This window comes from Cupressus sempervirens, chromosome 9, assembly GCF_028749045.1.
Source record: "Cupressus sempervirens isolate cs-2001-9-10 chromosome 9, ASM2874904v1, whole genome shotgun sequence".
In the NCBI taxonomy this organism is placed as follows: domain Eukaryota; kingdom Viridiplantae; phylum Streptophyta; class Pinopsida; order Cupressales; family Cupressaceae; genus Cupressus; species Cupressus sempervirens.
In genome coordinates, this window is record NC_143126.1 from 731,725,066 (window position 1) to 731,747,239 (window position 22,174).

General features: G+C 36.4%; 1 protein-coding gene across 1 annotated transcript in view; it reads left to right on the forward strand.

The window, feature by feature from the left end:
- Nucleotides 1-22,174, forward strand: part of LOC149540794 (U5 small nuclear ribonucleoprotein helicase) — a 316,081-nt gene that overhangs the window by 69,038 nt on the left and 224,869 nt on the right. The window contains exons 9-13 of the mRNA XM_089801877.1: nt 1,297-1,413; nt 1,557-1,616; nt 1,834-1,905; nt 1,986-2,102; nt 2,212-2,373. Coding sequence (XP_089658003.1) covers nt 1,297-1,413; nt 1,557-1,616; nt 1,834-1,905; nt 1,986-2,102; nt 2,212-2,373 — 528 coding nt within the window. The remainder of the gene's footprint in view (nt 1-1,296; nt 1,414-1,556; nt 1,617-1,833; nt 1,906-1,985; nt 2,103-2,211; nt 2,374-22,174) is intronic.

Genomic DNA, 22,174 nt, shown 5'->3' on the forward strand with positions numbered 1-22,174 from the left:
TACAGTTTGCTGGTAGACTCTAGTTTTTATTTTCTAGCAATCCAAGGCTATGTTTGGGAAATTAATTTCAAGTTGTTAATTTATTGATTAGTTGTTATTTTAGAAGAAAGGCAGTAACTATTTTTAGGGTAGTTTTTAAAATTATTAACTGAGTAGGGGAACTTAATTTGGAGAGGTTTAATTGTTTTATATCATTTATTTTGTGTTTCAAACTACGCATTAGACACATCTCAATGTGTATGGAAGTATTCTGAGAGAGAAAACCAAAGAATAATTATTAATTCAGGACTCAAGGAAGTCGATTTAGAATGAATAAAAATAATTTTTATTGGGTAATTTCAGAGCATTATTTTTTAATCATTTATTTTATGTCTAAAACTCCACATTAGGCATGTTGTTTCCATGTGTATATTAGTATTCCAAGAGAGAAAATCAAAGAGTTCAGGAAAGGAAGCTGATTTAGAATGAATGGAAGTTATTTTTTAGTGTGTAATTTTTGAGCAGCTCCTCTCCCACACAAATTCCTTTAGGCTTCTTACAACTAACTAGGTGCCTTTGCAAATGTACTATGTATCGTGGGAACTCTCATCTTTGGTGCCTTTGCAAGCATACCATGTATCATAGGAACTCTCATCTTTGGTGCCTTTGCAAGCATACCATGTATCATGGGAACTCTCATCTTTGACACTTATGCAGTGTTACCCGGGGATGTGTCCCTAGTATATTTTCAGCTGTCCCCATCGTGGAAACATCTTGGAGACTTGGGGACACCTAGGGGACTTTGACTTTGACTTCTAGAACAATTAGACTTTGATTCTCAAAGTAACTCAAATTTGGCATATGAATTCTGCTGATTCTTATATTTGAAGGTTCTATCCCTAGTATATTTTCAGCTGTCCCCATTGTGGAACTGGAAACATCTTGGAGACTTGGGGACACCTAGGGGACTTTGACTTTGACTTCTAGAACAATTAGACTTTGATTCTCAAAGTAACTCAAATTTGGCATATGAATTCTGCTGATTCTTATATTTGAAGGTTCTATTATGTGTAAGTACACGCTTTATGCATATTTTCATATAAATATATTAAATTTCTCTATATATTTCAATTTTATCTATTGTCAAAAGTTGTAGATTCTTTTTCAGTGTTATTCCCTTGTTTTGCTTTATACATATTTGCATTTTGGTTTTCCTGTTGAAGTTTGATAAAAATTGCTTTTTTTCCACTTCACAGACTGTATACATGATTTTTCCATTTCACACATTCATCAGTTCTTGCATGTTAATGTCTGCAGATCGAAATTACGAGTTTGGATAGTTTTGCACAAACTGCCTTTGAGGGATACAAAACACTGAACCGTATTCAAAGTCGAATATTCCCAACTGCATACAACAGCAATGAAAATATACTTGTGAGGCGTTTTTTTAATGTTATATGCTGCAAATATGGATCTATGACTATACAGAGGTTGCTGGTCGTAATGAAATGTAGAAAGGTTATACTGATGATGCATTAGCTTCATTGTTGACTGGATTTTGTTGTTGTTTACATTAGGTTTGTGCTCCTACTGGAGCTGGTAAGACGAATATTGCCATGATCGCTGTTTTGCATGAGGTATTGGCAGAACTAGATCCAAAGGATAAACCTGGGATAATTTTTTTATCTCACGGGCTTCCTTTGATTATCACATTGAAAATTAGATATCTTGTGGGAACTAGAATTATTCATTGAGTACTTTAAGATGGATGCCGGTTCTGAAATCCTCTTCTATTTATTTCTTTCATTTACTTTTAAAATATTGTTGAAGCAAGTTTGGTTATCAAATTTGCAGATTAAGCAGCATATAAAGAATGGAATTTTGCATAAGAATGAATTCAAAATTGTATATGTTGCACCCATGAAGGTAAATTTTCAACTTAACTCCCAGCTGCATACATTAATTAATATACGGTTAGCGATATTAGATGAAATGCTTTTTTACAGGCATTGGCAGCTGAGGTGACAACAGCATTTAGTCGCCGGTTATCTCCATTAAATATAACTGTAAAAGAACTTACGGGTGATATGCAGCTCAGCAAAAATGAGCTTGAAGAAACACAGGTCCTTCTATTTTTCCTTTCAACCTATGATTGCTTTCTATCGTCAGCAAGAGAAACTCTTTGTTTTTGATTTACCCAAAATCATTTACCTTATGTCTGATTTTTGGCAGATGATTGTGACAACACCTGAGAAATGGGATGTGATCACACGCAAGAGCAGTGACATGTCACTATCGGTTCTTGTTAAACTTTTGATTATTGATGAAGTGCATCTGTTGAATGATGAAAGAGGCCCAGTTATAGAAGCTTTAGTTGCTAGAACTCTTCGTCAGGTTAGTGACTTATAACATTTGAGTAATTCCTATATTGCTTGTTTGTTTGTCTTTAGCTCTGAATGGATTGTTGCCGTGCTCAAGGTTGCAAAACACATTTTGTTTGGAATCATTTGAGTGTAACACATATGCTATAATGGAGTAACCCTGTGAACGAAACCATTTAGTTTCATATTTTTCAGTCATTGGCAATGCGTGACATTTCAAAGAAAAATGGGAATTTAAGAATATTTTAAAAATAATTTTATTCTCAACTTAAACCTAGTTTGCACCTTCCTTTTTTTGTGGCTGCACATCTATCAAATCTACACCACGCATAGCAGAAGAAAAGGATCTGCTGAAAACTATCTTTATGATGGAGTTTTTGAATTAAACAGTAATAATTTGATAGTTCATGTCATACCTTATGTTGTATTAATTGGAACTCATAAGCTTTCTTTTAGTTCACATCTTGTGTTATTTCATAAAAAAAGGCTATATAGTGGAGAGGCTTCCCCATATTATTAATATATACACATATCACAAATTCATGATAATGCTTAAGTAACGTATATTAAAGAACAAGCACACCCCCCTTACTGCCATGCAATGTCAGTAGGAATGCAGATGTGATATGACAAGGGGTTCTGATTGGAGTACAATGGCTGGGAGCAATATCTGTTACTGTTGCAGATTTCCCGCTGCACCTCTTAAATGAATCAAATGAATGATAAGAAGCAAACTTACCAAATATATAAAGGAATTTTTTTCTCATTTCTGTCGGATTTCTCTGTTTTGAGAAAGTTAATCTAATTCTGGTTATATTCCAATTTGATGAATTGCATTTCACGATTATTCACCCCATTTTGTGGCAATATCCTTTTAAAATTGAAGATTGCAACCCTTAAAACTGCTATTTTCTATGTATGCTATATTTATTTTACCAACTTTTTCTTTAATTGAATTCATTATTTTTTGCTGTCCACCTTTTTAGGTATGGGTTCTTCCATGTTTTAATACTTTATGTTGGAATATTGTAAATGATTCTTTAATGGTCATCTTAGTTAGTCTTCAATTTATTCGGTAGTTATTAGAAACATCCTTTTCTTAAATCTATATAAGGAGCTTTCATCTCCTTTGTTTAATACAACAACATTGATTGTCCATAACATAGTATCAAAGCGGGTCAATGGGATTTCATAAAATTTGACAATATTTTAAAGAAAAATTCGAGCCTCTTCTAATCTAGATTTTATTTTTTTTCGAATTTTTTAAATCAAAATTGCTAGAGGTATTTTATGAAAAAATTGTGGTTTTTCTTAGAAGATTTTTGTTGAAAATCATGAGCCTAGTCGAGGGTTTTAATCATGCAGTTTCCTAGTTTGAGCAAAAGTCTTTGATTTTGAAGGTTACATGTACTAACATGTTCTTGTTTGTTGCTTGCATATGCATTTGATGATTGCATGTTGCTTACATGTGCTTTTTGTGAGTTGCATCATGTTTGCAAATGTTGTTTATCACATGTGTTAATGTTGTAGCTTCGGTCAGATTGGTTTGATCAAGAGATAAACTGTTTTGTTCAAGTCATTATGATTACTAGTTAAAACATTTTCATCTCTGATTAATAATCATTAGATAATTCATATATACACATCTCTCTCTCTCTCTCTCTCTCTCTCTCTCTCTCTCTCTATATATATATATATATATATGTCATATATATACGCGCGCACACACACACATTTGTATTGTGTTAATATCATCTAATGGTTATTAATCTCCGAGTACTTAATTGATCAATATTCAATTCTGATTGAATCGATAATCTGTGTGGAACAATTCATTTACTTCGAATACTGATTGATATATTTAATAAACTACGATTATTATTATGCAGATCGCATTTTAATGGAACGGCACCTTGTGTTGTTATGAACTGATGGCAGTAATTCATCAGACATGCCCCATGTAGGGTCATGTCCCTACATGGCTTAGGTCACGTAGAGACATCTCCCTACATGGGACATGTCTACTTGTCTCATTATATATATTGTAATGTCCCTCATTAGGAATATCTCAAAATTCTTCAATTTCTTAGATTTGCATTATCTGGTATTGAATTAGGTGGGAAATTATACCCAGTACGGTCTTTTTATCTCTAACTCAATTAGTATTTGCAAAGTGATTTGCTATATATATATATATGGTTCAACTCTTTTCCTATCTTTTCCTTATGAAGAATCGCCCAACATATTTTATATTCTCTTATTAATATTCTCCTTAATCGCTGGTTAACCTGATTCTTTGAGATTAATATTCTTGAACTTAATCATTGCTAATTAAATATGCAATGACCCCCTCGTCGTGTCGTTGTCCAATCATTTTTAACTCTCTTAATCTTATTTCCTCCATGCTGTTGGTATTGGATTATATCTACTTCCAAAGCACTTAACTATCTTATCACTTAGTTTGATGCTGATGAGGAATCCAACTGATTTCACCTTTTTTGTGTAATAACCCTCCTCAAATCTGCCCTCAAAAATGCTGATGAAAGCTCAAGGAATTTCATCAAACAATTCACATGCAAGGGACGTATGACTGATATAGTATTTCAGCTAGCTTCAAATGACCTTTTTACAATTTGCATCAATGAAAATCTTGTGCTAGAAGACTACAATGGACTACACAAATGACCTAACATGAGTGTGCTACTAAATTTGACAATATTCAGTGCATATATATGATCTAAGCATGAGAAATGAACACCTACAGCCAACTGGCATTTTTACAAACAGTTGGTATGCAAACTAACTAGCTGATAAATAATGATATTAAATTGCTTAAATGACACTAGCAACTATTATCTTCTTAATTGCAATGAAAATTACAATGCTCATGAAATATGGCCAAGACTTTGGCATTTACATGGATTACAAAATGATAATGCTGGTATAATGCACACTTACGGCTGAAAGCTTATAACACCCTAAAAACAATACTAACAAAAGAACCTGGTTGTAGATGGCTGAAATAATTTCCTTCTATGCTGCCCCTTCCGCTTTGCTTTTTTCGAACTGCTTTTTCGTCCTGCTTTTTCGGTTCCGCTTTTTCAGCCTGCTTTTTCGGTTCCGCTTTTTGAACTGCTTTTACAGATTGCTTTTTCCGCCTGCTTTTTCGGTTTCGCTTTTTTCGGGCTGCTTTTTCGTATCTGCTTTTTCAGACTGCTACCATGTTGAATCTCAAGACCATATCTTTCAATGGCGTCAAGATTTCCAGCTTGAAGGGATTTCGTCCTTCAAACTATTGAGATATAATCTCCAGAAAATTCTCCAATTTCTTTGATATTTCCAAGCCTGAATAAATGAGAGCTATCCTCTTCCTTTTAATCCTTCCTCACTTGCTCCACGCTTTCGTCTTGCCAATGTGGGATAATACATGACTTTTAATATTACTTCTTTTTTTTCTTTTTACAAAGTCCATGTATGTACTCAAAAGGGGGACTCTTGATTTTTATAAAGTGACTTTATGAAACATTATAATATTTAATTTAAATAGTTACTTTACCGTTGTAACTTCAAACATTAAAATAATATACCAAATAAACTCGAAATCCCATATATAATAGCTCATTAGAAAGAGCCCAACAAAACGCATCTCATCCTGTCACTGAAAATTGAAGGCACTGCATCCCCATATTGGCTTACTAAAAATAGTAAGTCTTCCTGACAACCCAACAAACGAACTCCGTTTGGCCTGTAATTAAATTTGACTAGGCCAAATAACCTCAGGATCCCTTTTGAAGTCCTGGTTAGCCCTCGGGACCATACAAGAATGGGCTAACGACAACATACCTCCAAATTGGCTAAGTGGGGGACATTACATTTTGACTCCTTGTTACTCAGTTGTGAATATTGTATTTATAAAGGAGAGTTTAATTGCAAAAGAAACCTGCCAATTAAGGCAATTTATTGATATACTAGGATCATTGACTACGAGAATTTAGTCTTGTTAGTGTGATACACACGGAGATGAATAAATATGGTGATGGGAGTTGTGATGAAAGCATTCTTTTTTCAGAAAATATCCCTACCTGTATCTGCTTTGCTGAGTCAAAGCTCTGTCCGTTTCTATCTGCTGGTGTAAGGAAATTAGTTCTGAATGTTATTCAAACATGAATATCCCGTAATCAGTAGTAATTGCTGCCCTTTTATTTGCCCTTATGATTAGTGTTTTCAAGGCTTTAGTTGCTGCTAATAAAGAAGACATCCAGCTATTTCACATGGACTAAAGCTTGTCGGGTTCCATATATGAGGCTGAACTGTTGTGAAATCCTTCTGCCATTACTTCATGCTCAGTGTCTTGCTTTTGCATTTTCCCATAGTATTTGCTTTTTTTGTGTTCTTCTCCCTATCGCTGGTTGTATATGGTCTTCTACCTATCTCCTTATTCAATAATGTTATTTTATTTGATGACTTATACTTTGTTTGTGTATCCCTCTATGAGTAATCGTTCTGATACTAATTGTTACATATTTATTAGCTGCTCCATAGACATGGATTGGCGATGCTTCCCATATCCTTACCTTAGCTACAGACTGGTCTGTATTCTCCATGATATGATATGGTCTCCCGATATTGCCGTTTTTGTTCAAATGGAATCTTTGTTTATCTCCAAGTATCTCGTTCCTGTCTTTGACATTCAATGACACTCCTAATCTGAATTCAATGTGACGAGTCGGCACTTAGTTGCTGACTATGCATCTATTTTGTAGGATGTATTTGTTATGTTCTTGACTCTAAGTTTTTGTCCATTCCTCTTTCCACCACTTCATATAATTTTTGTGTAGTCTTCTCCTATTTTTAATGTTCTGCCCTTCTTATATACGCATGAATGGTCGTCAACTTTGTTATGTTTAATTTAATATATCCATAAACTTTTGATATATCTTTGCTTTTGAATGATAATATATATGGGATATATTATTTATATTATCTCTCCATTTTTTCCTTCAAAAATGGCTAGGGTTTCTTTCGAAACTCTCTTTTCTCGTGCCGGTTTTAAAAACATTTTGCAGATTCTTGTTGGATTTTTGTAGCTCTCAATTGTGTTGGTCTCCATTTTTTTGGGTGCATCGTTTTTTGTGCCTCAATTTTTGAGGTTTTTCAAGCTCTCCTTTGGGTGTCCTTTCATTTTTCTGAGTCATTCTTTAATCTATCTCGAAGTTCATGCCTTTTCCATTTTTTGCATCAAAAATGTGTCATGGCATTTGTCACCAATCTTCGAGTATCGTCACCTTGAGGCACTTATTTTGGTTACCAAGACTCATCCTAGCGTAGTTGATGCTACTCAAGAGAAGTTTGATGAGCATAATCTTGAAGTGGTTATGCTCATTAAGCTTTCAGCTACTAACGATCAATTGCCTCAGGTGTCGTCCGACAATACAGTTGCAAAGATTCGGATTACACTGAAGGATCTCCATGAGACACCAAATAAAGTACAGCTTTCTTTCTGAAGAATCAATTATTCTCTAATATTATGGATGAGAACGTGTCCTTACAGAAATATCTTCTAAAGATTAAGGACATCAAAGATCGGCTTGAGGCCATTAGCTGTACTATAGAGGAAGAGGATATGGTGGTCATTACTTTGAAAAGTCTACCACCATGCTATAAGCACTTTATTTAGATAGTCAACATTATTGCAACTAATGTTGAGCTCAAATTTCCAGATTTCTACACCAAACTTCTGCATTAGGACCATTGGAAACAACAATTTGGTAGCAGTGCTCCTTCATCCTTCTTTGAACAAGCAGTTTTAGCCCAATTCTTTGACAAGGATAAAGGCCCATCTCAGTCATTTGCTCAGAATAGCTCTAAGAAGCAAATCCGGTGCAACTATTGCCACAAATTTGGTCACGTGATCCGAGAATGCAGTACTTGCATTGCTTATGAACAACAAAAGCGAGGAGGGTCTTAGCCCCAAGCCAGTATTGTAGAATATGCAGAGCTCACTGATCAGCCCAAGTTTTCCTTTTACGCCTTTTGAGAATTTGCCTACAATTTTTTTGTTTTGAAGTTAGATTGACCATTAAGGGAGGGTATTAGAATTAAATCTCTCTATTTTTGTTGCTCTCTATTTCGTAGATTTACTTCTATTTCTAATAGTCACTCCTTGGTACCCAGGACAAGTGCCTCAAGGCGATGGTACTCGAAGATTGTCATCATTATCTGCTTCTAGGTGTTATAGTTCCATTGAATCATTGACCGTCTTCCAAGAGAATATTGTTGACAGATGCCATGACACGTTTTTGATGCAAAAAATGTGAATATGTGAAAAGGCATGAACTTCAAGGCAGATTGATGGAAGGCTCAAAAACAATGAAAGGACACCTAGAAGAGAGCTTAAAAAATCTAGAAAGAATCTGGAATTAGATTCTGAATTTGCTGGTTCAAAAATTGAGGCATGAAAAGTGATGCACCCAGAAAAAATAGAAACCGACCTAGTTGAGATCTGCAAAAACCCACCATGAATCTACAAATTGTTTTTAAAACCGACATGAAAAGAGAGAATTTTGAAAGAAACCCCAACTGTGTTTAAAAAAAATTAAAAACATTTGCAGAGATCAGAAAAAATGGTGGAAGTTGCAAGTCTGGCCACAGATAAGAGAAAAAGGGTTTCTAGATAACATGGTATCATAGCAGGTTGATAGGATTTCATAAAATTTGGCAAATTTTTTAAGATAAGTTCGAGACTCTTTTGATTTGGAATTTTTTTCCAAAAATTTGTTTTTCGATTTTTAGAAATAAAAATCGTTGGAGGTATTTTATGCAACTTTTGTGGTTCGTCTTTGAAGATTTTTCTTGGAAATCGCAAGCCTGGTTGAGGGTTTAGATCGCGTGATTTCTTGGTTGCAGCAAAGTCTCTGGTTTTCGAGAGTTGCATGTACTTGTATGTTTGTTGCATGTACTTGCATGTGCTATTTTACCATTCAAAGCCTCATGTTTTGCTGCATGAAGATTTTTTTGATGGCTTTTCATAATTTTCTCTTGTAAAAAATTTCTGGTTTTGTAATTCACAAATTTTTGTGGGATTCCTTTGTGGGTTTATACCAGTGTAACATGAGGACTCGCATCCCCCTCCCAAACCTCGAAGTACTCGTCCCTGAAATGATCCCACACCGTGTGCTTGAGTACCCAAGTACCCCCACCTCCGCCATTTCGCAACCATGTCGGTGCTGGGATGGGTACTTGAATTTCTATTTGATTTTTGATTTTCGAATGTTACTATTGGGCATGTAATATCTTAATATGTTGAATGTTCAATAGTTCTAGCTCATGTTGCAATTTTGCTATGTTCAATTATTTTAATTTGCTATGTTCTACTGAAACATCATTTCACAACTAGCATTTCAAGTTCTACGTGTATACTATACAACACCCCTCCCTACCTTGTCCTCCCCTTGCTGTCCCCTTGCCGTCTCGAAAATGAGACCCATTTTCCCTACGTCTCAAAAACTCGTTCTGGCGTCCCCCCATCCCAATGTATCCCAGTATTGGGGTAACACTGGTTTATACTTTTTTCCTCAAAAATTATCAAGTGGGTTTATAATGTTTCCGCAAAATTATACTATCACCTATGTCTTGGATTTTATATAGGTTTTACCATTTTTCCTTAGAAATGAAGTTTTGTATTCTATCACCCATGTCTCTGATTCTATTTGGTTTTGATTGATTTTTCACCTCAAAAATCATGCTGGGTTCTGATAAAATTTTCACCTCAAAAAATGTGTTGGGTTTTTGTCGATTTTTCCATAAAGAATTGTGGCTTTTTGTAGTCTGTTATGGAGGATCATGCTCACCTGCAAAGTGTTGATGTTTTGGTAGATTCAGTAGGATAAACCTGTGAGATCAAAGAGAAATTAATATGATTATATATATGTGTGTGTGTATATGTATATATATATATATATATATATATATATATATACACATAAATACACACACATATATGTGTGTACACACACACACACACATAGACATGTCCCATGAAGGGACACGTCTCTTCTCTTGGTTTATTTCTCATACAAATATGAGGTCGCTGTCATTTGGAAAACACATACCAAATATAATGATAGTTTTTAGTACATTTGCAGCGATCCTTGGAAAATTAACATGGTATCAGAGCTAACTGCAAATGTAGAAAATAAGATAGTTATCATGGCAAATATCACAGAAAAACATTGGCACTTGCAAAGACTAAAAGGCCTTCATATTGCAGAGGATATGCATACATATAATCTATCATTGAGAAGCTTTATGAAGAGGCTTCAGCACACCGGATGCCTGTGTTGGATTGTAGGAAAAGTTTAAATATGTTAAATAGCATTGGATACTTACGTTTGAGTACACGTAGCATCTTTAAAATGAATAAGACGACAAGCCAGAAGTGAAGCTGCAATAAACAGATACAGAGAAGAGGATGGGAGTTAGTCACACAGAAAAGTAGATTGTCGGACTCATACATGGAGATCATAAAATATTTTGTATTTTTGTATAGATTGCAATGTTTCCTTTTGGAGTACAAAGGCAATGATTCCTCAGATAATCATGACACTCATGAAGGGAACATCACAGTGCAGCAGATAAATACATCAGCAAACACAGATAAACTAACCACAGGGAATAATATAGATATGTTGAAGAGGACTGACAACTAATAAGATTGAATTGCACAGGCCCTCTCCAGTGCCACATACAATCAATGACAAAGCATATAATTTAGCAAGAGAAACAAAAAGGCAGAAAGGATTGAATAAACAGGGAGGTGCAGAAAATAAGTAGGCCAGTCAAACCACCATTGATCATCACTCAACATATCATATGGTTCCTTTGTTTCTGATCCTTATGCAAGCCTCACTGTTCCATATCTGGATAGGGGCAGGGAGATTATATTAAGAACAAAAGATCAGATATGACAATAAATCAAAGTAACCAAGTGACGATAATAGGTTCTCTCTATTTTTGACTCACTATTCAAATATCATAATTTAGTGATTATGAGTTTGAAGTTCCATATATGGTCATCATGCAGTAATCATTATAATTACATAGTAGTTATACTGTGGAACATCGTCAATTAAAAGAAGGAATGTAAACTATCGAAAAAGAGATCCATATAGGGAGGGGCACAACATTAATTTCAGTACAGTATCAAAGGAAGATAAACTAATTGAAAAGAGTGTAGTCATCATCAAAGGCTTAGAATGGAGCTCATTCCACTCCCTTAAAAAGGATTGAGTTAGCAATAAAGAAACTATACAATAAAAATGGTTCATTCTATTTACAGTCCAATCAAAGATATATCAAATGGGCTCACAACTAGAGACATACACATTCAATCTATAGATCAAAGTATAGAGTGGATAGATGGTAGTATCTTCAAATGGAAAGTTAAAAGGGAATAGTACAAAAAATTAATAGGCAGATAATGAGGACATTCTAGAGCAGTTTGTTAGAAAGAAAATGTAACTCATTCTCTAGCACAAGAAAAGGTCCTTCTATAAAGTACTTAACATGTTGTTAGACCGTATGAAAGGAAGCAATACGTAAGTAATTAGGGATCATTATTTCTGTCATACATTTTAAAGAAGAACTAGACAAGGGAGAGTATAGGGATGTTGGAAAAGATTAATGAAGGATCGCTGATATTCATTAAAACATTTAGGTCATATTAATTATCCGCCAGCTAAGTGAAGTACTTCACACATAAATGACCATTATTAAATGGGCACTGACATGATAAGTAGGCCAATTCTAATGCGAGCTCTACAATGTAGACAATGTGACCATCGAAGGCAGTGAACGAAATATAAATATGTGGAATATCCTTCAAATATGCTCATCCGATGAAGAGTAGTAGGGTCATCACTAATATGAAGAGTTGGAGTAAGACCTTAAGATTTCCTATTGTTTAGATTCAGAGGGAGCCTGACATTTCATTAGAGACAACCTTGAAAGAGAGGGAACAGATAGATGATGTGATTCAGTCAACTTTCGGTCGTATTGATTCAGAGGGAGTAAACCATGTTGAGATGGATTCTCTAGTAATCAATAGAATGTAGTAGTCAAGAGCATTGAGATTCATGAATAGACCCCGTGACTGTGATTTTAATGGGCCTACCTCCTGTGTACATCATGAGGAAGCGACGACTTCCAAATGATTATCACTTGTATTTGTAGAAGTTATTGAAAGTTAACGATTTTACAATAACTTAATTTTCTATTATGATGGATATCTTATGATTTCTATGTAGATCATGATAGATTATATTTTGCATGGTGGATTTTTATATGATAAGTGTTATGAGAATGTGTGTGCAGATGCCTTATAAACTTTTTTTGAGTTTATGGTGAATGTTATGCAAATTGATGTTCTAGAGGCCATTACATAGAGTATGTGGTGAATATCATACGACTTGATGTTTTGGAGGCCATTACTTATTGTACTTGGTGAATATCATGCATCTCACTTTGGAGGCCATTACTCAAAAGAGTATTTGGTGAATATCATATGTTGATATTCAACAGACCAATATTCAAATGTGATATGAAAATTGTGAATACCATAAGTTGATATTGTGTAGACCATTACCTTATTGAGTAAATGGTGAATATCAAGTGTTGGTATTCTGGAGACTATTACTCAGAGTATTCAGTGAATATCGTATGTTAATATTCTGAAGGCCAATACTCATGATATAAAATGTGATATCAAAATAGTGGAAATCTTCTGATCAAGATTTCCTTAAATGTGTCATTCCTAAAGATTGCTAGTGGCGTAATATTTTGTAAAGATTCTGTAAATTCCTTCTCTAAATCAGACTTTTAATCCAGTCTTTAAATGATGAGAATGGTCTTTTAAGAATTCTGAATATTGATGAAGTGAATTCCTAATTTTATGCAGATCCAATAATGAATATTCAACTTTTGATTGTGAGGAAGTATCTTTGATTATTTGCAGGATATAGATACTTAAGAGGAGCAGACTTTGTTGTAGCTGTATGTCCTTAATCTGCATCTATAACCTCCCTATATATCCTTCCTAAAGGGTATGTCCCTCAAAGGGACATAACCATTCCTAAACTAGCACTAACTAAACTCCCTCTAAGTCGGTGATTAGAGAAGACAAATTAATAACACCTAACTAACTATGTGTTAGTTTAGTTAAGCATCATACTACTCTGCTTCCTACAAAGTCGCTGGCTTCTAGGAAGAGTTATATATATATAATATATTGCCAGTTTAGAGATATATAATAAGAAGAGGAAGTACGGTCTGTTCTATCAGACCTGTAGGTTATCTGGTTAATATTCTTAATACTCCCTCTTAACCTGATAATCCTATAGAGAGATATTATATCTAGCAACATCAATACAAATGAATAAGTAAGAATTAATACTCTATATCTATCTGTTTCTTCTTAGTATGTGTTATCATAGAACACATGATACAAAGTCATATTACTAAACCTGTGATATGACAAATCACTGCTACTAGTGATATTATAGAGGATAAATCTAAAGAGTAATCTCTTCATTTATCCAAGGTGTGATTTCATAGAAATTGGTATTTCTATATCACAAGATACAGAGTTTTAAGATCTACCAGAATACAGGATAAACCCGGAGAATACTAAGATTCTTCCTTTATCCAATTTGTGACCCATGAACATAGCAATGTCAATATCACAATACGATCTAAAACTCATCTAGATCTTACAGTAAAATCTATTGTTTAGAGCATTATCTAAGAGATCGTCATATCTCATAATGCCTTTTATACAAGTGTTCATTATTTCAGAGATCATCACCTCTTTAAATAATGAATACACATGTGGAGCCCATAACAGTCAATAGCTTGACAAAATAAAATTATTTTATTAATAATCAAAATAGTACAAATAGATTACAACTCAACCATACCAAGTCTCCTCTCGAAATGTTCTATCTTCACTCTAGATAGAGGTTTGGTGAGTATGTCTATTGTCTGATCTGTAGTGCAAATGTATTCCAATTTTACAGAATTCCTGTCTACCATATCTCACATAATGGTAAGGAATTTCAATATGCTTAGACCTGTCATGGAAAACTGGATTCACTGAGAGCTTGATGGGACTCTGATTATCACAATGAATAATCGTAAGATTCATGGCTTGCCCAAATAATCCCACAAATAACTTCCGCAGCGATACTGCTTCTTGAGAGGCCATTGCTGCTGCAATGTGAATCCAAATCCAAGATATCATAGTTGATACTAAATTGAAACAACATCCTGAAGTACTTTTTCTATCTTTAACACTTCCACTCCAATTTGAGTCGATAATCCATGCAAGTCTAAAGCAACTCTCTCATATTTGAGTCCAAAATTAAGAGTACCTTGTAGGTATCTTATTATGTGTTTAACCGCAACTAGGCGAATCTCCTTCGGTTCACACATAAACTGACCTAAGGCATTAACTGCATAGCAAATATCTAGCCTTGTATTTACTAAGTGTTACAAACACGTAAATGGCAGAATACTTTTCTAATTAATCAGAGATCAAAATGATCTAAATATACAAAGAGGAGAGTCGAATAGAATAGAAACATTCTATTCAAGACTACACCTAAATATTAGAAACATTCTAATATTTATGGAGATACAATAAGATACAATAGTGAGCATTAAAAAAAAACATAAAGATTATTCTAATACCCCTCCTTAATGCTCAATCTATTTACTACACCAATAGATCCCCTAAATTTAACAAACTTGTTAGGACCAAGAGGTTTTGTGAAAATCTTTGCTAGTTGTTCTGAGGTAGGGACATAGAGTAACTGAATAGATCCATCTTCTACTAATTGTCGGATGTAATGGCAATGAAGCTCTATGTGCTTGGTTCGTTCATGAAACATTGGATTCTTGGCAAGTTTGAGTACTCCCTGATTGTTTGAAAACAAAGAAGTTAGACTTGCTTGAGGAATATGCATATCTGCAAGCATTTGACAGAGCCAAACTGCTTTACAAGCTGCCTTGACAACTCCTCTATATTCTACTTTTGTAGAGGAGAGTGCCTGTGCCTGTTGCTTCTTACTAGTCTAGGTAATTGCTGCAGATCTGATACTGAACACATCGCTAGAAGTAGATTTCCTGTCATCAACGGAGCCGGCCCAATTAGAATCGGTGAATCCGCTGAGTTGAGGAGTAGCACTCCTTGTGTAAAGAAGACCATAATTTGAAGTACCATGTACATAGTGCAACACACATTTCATTGCAATCCAATGATCAGTCTTGGGGTTTGTCATGAACCATGAGATGTAGCTGACTGCAAAACTAAGATCAGGTCTAGTAGTAGTAAGGTAGATGAGACTACCTACTAATTGCTTGAAGAGTGTTTCATCTACAGGAGGAGAATTAGATTGTGCAGACAATTTCATACTAGTATCCATAGGAGTGGAGGCAGGTTTGCAATCTTGCATGCGAAACTTGTCAAGCAAATTTCTAGCATACTTGGACTGAGACAAAAAAATACAGTTGTCAGTCTGCCAAACCTCAATACCTAAACAATAATGAAGCAATCTGAGGTCTGTCATATCAAAAGTTCTCCATAGAGCTTGTTTGACTTTTGAAATCAAATGTTCTGAAGTCTTAGTAATGATCAAATCATCCACATAGACAACAAGAAAAAGAATATCATTACCAGAGTGTTTAATATACAAATTACTATTTGACGGGCGCTGAAATCCCTGAGCAGCCAAGTACTGATCAATCTTTACGTACCAAGCTCGAGGGGCCTGTTTAAGACCATAGAGGGCCTTTTGGAGTCTACATACTTTTGGTTCTGAATTGGCAACCTTGAAGCTTGGGGGCTGTGTCATGCAGACTTCTTCCTGTAATTCACTATTGAGAAAAGCACTCTTTACATCCATTTGATGAACTTTCCAACCATACTGAGCTGCAATGGCAAAAAGAAGGCGAATAGTGCTCATCTTGGCCGTCGTGGCAAAGGTCTCCTCATAGTCAATGCCTTCGCGCTGGGTGAATCCTCGAGGAACAAGTTAGGCTTTGTATATGTCTAAGGTACCATCTGCATGGTACTTGACCTTATAGACCCATTTACAGCTAACAGGTTTCTTCCTAGGAGGGAGATCTGAAAGAACCCAAGTGTGATTCTTTTGAAGACTCTGAAGCTCAACATCCATTGCTTGTTCTCATTCTAGAATTCCTTTGGCCTTTGCATATGTTTGGGTCTTAGGGATATTGTGGATGTTGGCCATAAGAGTAACATTAACTGTGTTGTGCTGAATGCTCTTATTTTTGGAGGTTCTACCCGTAATGAAATCATCAGGATGAAGATCACTAATTGTTTGAGCCCACCATTTGGCCAAAGAGTAGAGGAGCCAATATTAGATGCTGTCGAAATAACTAGATGAGGAGTAGGAGCAGTAGCTGTATTATTTGGAGGTGTCTAAGGTGGTGTATCAGTAGCATCAGATGACTCATATAAAATAGAAGGACTCAAGTAAGAGATTGTTGAAGACTGAATCTCAGAATGCAGCGGGGAGGCAGAGAGCTGAAATGGTCTTAGTTCCTCATCAAACACAACATCATGACTGAAGATTAAATGATTAGTGTTTACATCAATTAGTCTGTAGGCCTTATGTGTGTGACTGTATCTTGTAAACATGAGTTTTTGGCTTTTGGAATCCAACTTAGTGTGTTTGGCATTAGGAATCCATACATATGCTAGAGAGCCAAAAAATTTCAAATGGTTGATCCTAGGTTTGCGACCAGACCAGGCTTCCTCAGGAGTCTTATGGTTAACTGCAAGGGTGGGTGACCGGTTAAGAGGGTAGACATTTGTGGATACTGCTTCTGCCCAATATTTTTTGGGAACATTTCTATGTTCTAGTGTCATGTCCCCTTCTCAGCACTAGATAGTTGGGCGCCAATTTAATCTATCTCCACATCTAGATAGATTAATAATATTATTTAGCAGGATGCCTACCAGTCACAACAGGAGTTTAATTTAATTTACTTCAGAACTTTATTAAGTGAGTGGAATTAAGTCATTTTAGTGTTATAAAGTTATTTACTTTATAAAATGACTTTAAGTGACTACATGACGAAAATGAAGTTTTAATCCCACATTCCTTGCTCTTTGTGTTTTGTCTCATTTCGAGGCTATAAAGTAGAGCTTACATTGGGATTAACAACACACAAGAAATCTATGAAATCAAATATTCCAAGTTCTAGTTGCTTTGATGTGACTAGTCTAAGGCTTTGAGGACGAAAATCCTCATGTTTGAAACATTAAGGAGTTGGACAATACCCCATGCTTCCTTTAAATTTCAGTTGAATGATTTTGGGCGGAAATCAGCAAGGAGTGAGTTTTCCTGTACCAACCGTAAAGTAAGTATCATTGTTTTGCACTTGGAATTTGAAACACAGTTGGTTCTATATTGGTAGGCGGACAGTGTATGATAGTGGGGTCATTGCCATTGGGTCTGAGGAAGCGACAGATAGATCATTCCATGCTATGTCACAAGGAGACTAAAATGACATAAACATTTTCTATTTACCATGTTTTTGGAAAGTAAACCGACTGGTGTTGATTGGACTGTTGGACGTCATTGAGCAAGGGTAGTTCAAACGTATGTGGTTATCCCATTATGTTTTCAGCCAAGACGTCACCATTATTGGAGAAGGAAAGGTCTTAGGGGGGTCAGTGTATATCACTTCAAGGAAACTCGGGTAGTGTTAAAAATTTGTGCTTGATATAACTGGGTGGACATTGGTATCACGTGTTTTCCGAACCATCATAGCAAGGCACATTTCGCATAGCATTAGGGAGGTCTTAAGACAGCGTGGAAGCCTTGGGGTGCTACGATAGCCATCTTAGGAGTAATTTCGAGCAGGTGGATACATTCAGGTTGGGCAGTAGGGTAATTTCTAAGCGTTCAACAGTGGTTGAGTTGGATACAAGGAGAAAGGTGAACCTTTTGTGTATTCATCAAGACCAAGCTTGACATACACACGACTCCAAGTGGAATTCCCAAGTAGTTGGGTCTGTAATTACTCCCTCTTGCATTTATGGTTGACTATTAGTTCTGAATATTGACATTATTAGATGTTTGATTTAAAGTTATAATTACTTTGAAACTCGGCCTGGCCTTCATACTGGAATTTACATGTTGAATATATTTCAGTCTTAGATTTGAATGCATAAACTTTTAATAGTAAATTAATCCCATTTTGTACCTTGCTGGAAGAACAGTTAGTGGTTGCTAGACAACTGTTTGGCGAATTTTTTTTTGAGCAATATCAATATGTTGTTGTAGGAAATTACCCAAGAATATTACAGTGGTATCAGAGCTACAAGACCTGCCATCTTGTGGGAAACAATTAAATTTTTGCAGAACATTATCATCCTAAAATGACAGCCAAGAATGAGTAGAAGGCAGCATAAATTCAGTCACCTACAGCCGGAATAAGTAGATTCCTTAGTACACATTGACATTGAAGATAGTTTCTTGGTTGATGAGGAAATAATTTTGGAAACAAGTGAACAAGCTGATATTACTCAACAGGTTGATTGTTTGGGACAAGTTGAACGAGGAAACAATATTCAAATGGCACATAAGGGAGATGAACAGGATAGGGAAGTACGGGAAACTTTACGGGCTATCAAAAATGGACAAAACAACATTGCAAATGCTATTCAACAGCTAGTAGGTACTATGCAGCAGTTGCTTCCAGTCCAAAGAAGGGCTCCTAGTCATCACAGTGGAGGTGGAAGTATAGCTAGGTCTCCCAGAGCAGTTAGAGCTCCCACACAACACGAACAGACCTTTGATGCCGGTTTTTAATGCTGAAGAAGAGGAGGTTGTAGTACCTGCAGCCCCAAATTTGTTACCAGACAATGTAATGGCAACATTTGATGAGTGGGATTTGTTTCCGGATCAAGTTAAACAAAATCTAACCTTCGTATAGTATTTAAATCAGAAAAGAGAGGCTGATAGGCAGCAACAAGACCGGAGACCAAGAGTGCGTAATAGGGACTTAAAACATGTAATGAACAAACTTACTCTTCCCACCTTTGATGGTAGTGGTCAGACTTCTGCTAGAGCTTGGATTCATAAGCTAGATACTTATTTGACACTTAAGCCCATGGCTGAAGCGGAAGCCATCAGATTTGCGACTATGCACCTAGAGTGAGCCGCGTACGATTGGTGGCATCATGGATTAGTTACATAGAATCATGGCCTCATAACTTCATACGAGATTTTCAGGTCTAAACTAATCACCCCCTTTGACAAGAAGGATGTTGAAGTCTATTACAAGGACTTGGCTCAGTTATGTCAGAGTGGATCATTAGATAAGTACATTGATGAGTTGCAGCATATATTAGTGATGGTGCCAGACATGACAGAACAGCGGAAAGTGATGCTATTCACAGAGGGTTTACAGGATAGATTTAGGGGTTTGGTTAAAGTTCTTAAACCAAACACTCTAGATGATGCAGTCAAGATAACTCATGACTTGGATTCACCCTCATCGATATTACAGCCTCCAAAGAAACCTTACAGGGGATCTACATCAAATCAAGGAAATAAAAACCAGCAGAAAACCACTCCTCCCAGGTTGGATTTCGAAACACAGAATGAGCTTAGAAGGAAGAAATTGTGCTTTACCTGTAGGGAGCCGTGGACCCCAGATCACAGATGCCTGGGAAAGGCAAGATACATTATGTAGAGGTTTTATTCGAGGATGAAGGGGAGTAACAGGAAGGTGAAGAGGGTGAGGACAACGAGGAGGAAGAAGTTGAAGAGCAGGCCCTAAAAGATAAGAAGAAGAAGAACGTTATGGAACAACCTCCAGTCATAGCCACTCTTTCTAGTGATTCGACATGTTATCCTTTCAAAGTGAAAGATGTGGTTAAGGGGCAGCGCATCGTATGCCTTTTGGATGCAAGAACTTCACATAACTTCATCAGTACACATATGGTAGGTAGGAGGGGTTTACCAATAGTTGACATTCCTGAGTTTGAGGTGAAGGTAGCAGGCGGTGAAGTTTTGGGGTGTACAGGGAAGGTAGTTGGTCTTCAGATACAGTTTGATGATTATCTTTTGGAGACTGATTTCTACGTTGTTGACTTGGATGGGTTGGATACCATTTTGGGTAGACAGTGGTTAAGGACTCTCCGCAGGTACACCTTTGATAATGAGACTATCCAGTTGGAGTTCTTACAGGGTGATAGATTGGTAGTCCTCAGAGCCATACCAGATAGTGGACCTAGATTGATTACAACTCACAGGATGGATGCCATATTGAGACATGATGATATAGAGTGGGCCACATAGTGTTTCATCTCCTCAAAGGAGACACAGGATCTAGGGTAGCGATATCATTGTGACATTCAAACAGTTATAGATAAGCACAGGAGAGTGTTTGAGGATATACCTCCTGGGATTCTGCCAGATAGAGGGTTTGCGCATATTATTGAGCTTGAGGAGGGAGCCAAAACCGTTATTACTACCCCTTATCGTCATCCCAGGGATTACAAGGAGGAAATAGAGAAGACGATAAAGGAGCTTTTGGATATTGGGCATATCAGACCCAACTCTAGTCCCTTTGTCTCTTTAGTAGTGTTGGTTAAGAAGAAAGATGGCACCCATTGGATGTGTATAGACTACCGCGCACTGAACAAGAGGACAATTGAGAACAGGTATCCAATTCCCTGCATTGATGAGTTACTGGATGAGCTTCATGGGGCAGTTTATTTCTCGAAGATAGATCTTCGATTAGGATACCACCAGATTTGAGTCCGTGAGGAGGATGTGCACAAGACAACTTTCATATGCCATAATGGACACTATGAGTTTTTAGTGATGCCATTTGGGCTCACTAACGCACCTGCCACTTTCCAGTCATGCATGAACCATATTTTCAAGAAACAGCTAAGGAAAAATGTACTGGTCTTCTTTGATGACATTTTAATTTTCAGTAGGACTTGGGAAGAACATTTGGATGAGGTCCTTAATCTCATGGAGGAGCAGTCCTTATTTGCAAAAGAGTCCAAATGCGAGTTTGGGCTAATAGAGATTCTCTATTTGGGGGATGTGATTGGTGCTGAGGGGGTTAAGGTGCATCAGGAGAAGATACAGGCAATTCTAGATTGGCCACCACTAAGGGATGTATCGGAGTTACGAGGTTTCCTTGGTCTCTGTTCCTATTATCGGCGGTTTGCCAAGGGGTTTTCACAGGTAGCAGCTCCCCTTACTGATTTGACACAGAAAGGGGCATTTTCTTGGACAGAGGATGTTGAGGCAGCATTTGATAAGCTGAAACAGTTGATGAGCTCGTGTCCAGTGCTAGCACTTCTTGATTTTTCTAGGCCCTTTGTTTTAGAGTGTGATGCTTCGGGAAGCGGGATAGGGGCAGTATTGATGCAGGACCGTCATCCCATTGCTTTCGAGAGCAGAAAACTTAAGGGCAGCGAGTTGTTATATTCCACCTATGATAAGGAGACACTAGCTATCATGCACGCCTTAGCCAAATTTAGGCAGTACTTGGTGGGAAGTAAATTTATAATTAAGACGGATCATAATAGTTTGCGTTACTTCCTAGAGTAGAAAGAATTGAATGAAAGGCAACAGAAATGGGTCAGTAAGATACAGGCTTATGATTTTGACATTGAATATGTCAAAGGGAGAAATAATATAGTTGCTGATGCTCTTTCCTGACGACCCCCATTGCTAGCATGTAACTCTATTTCAGAGATT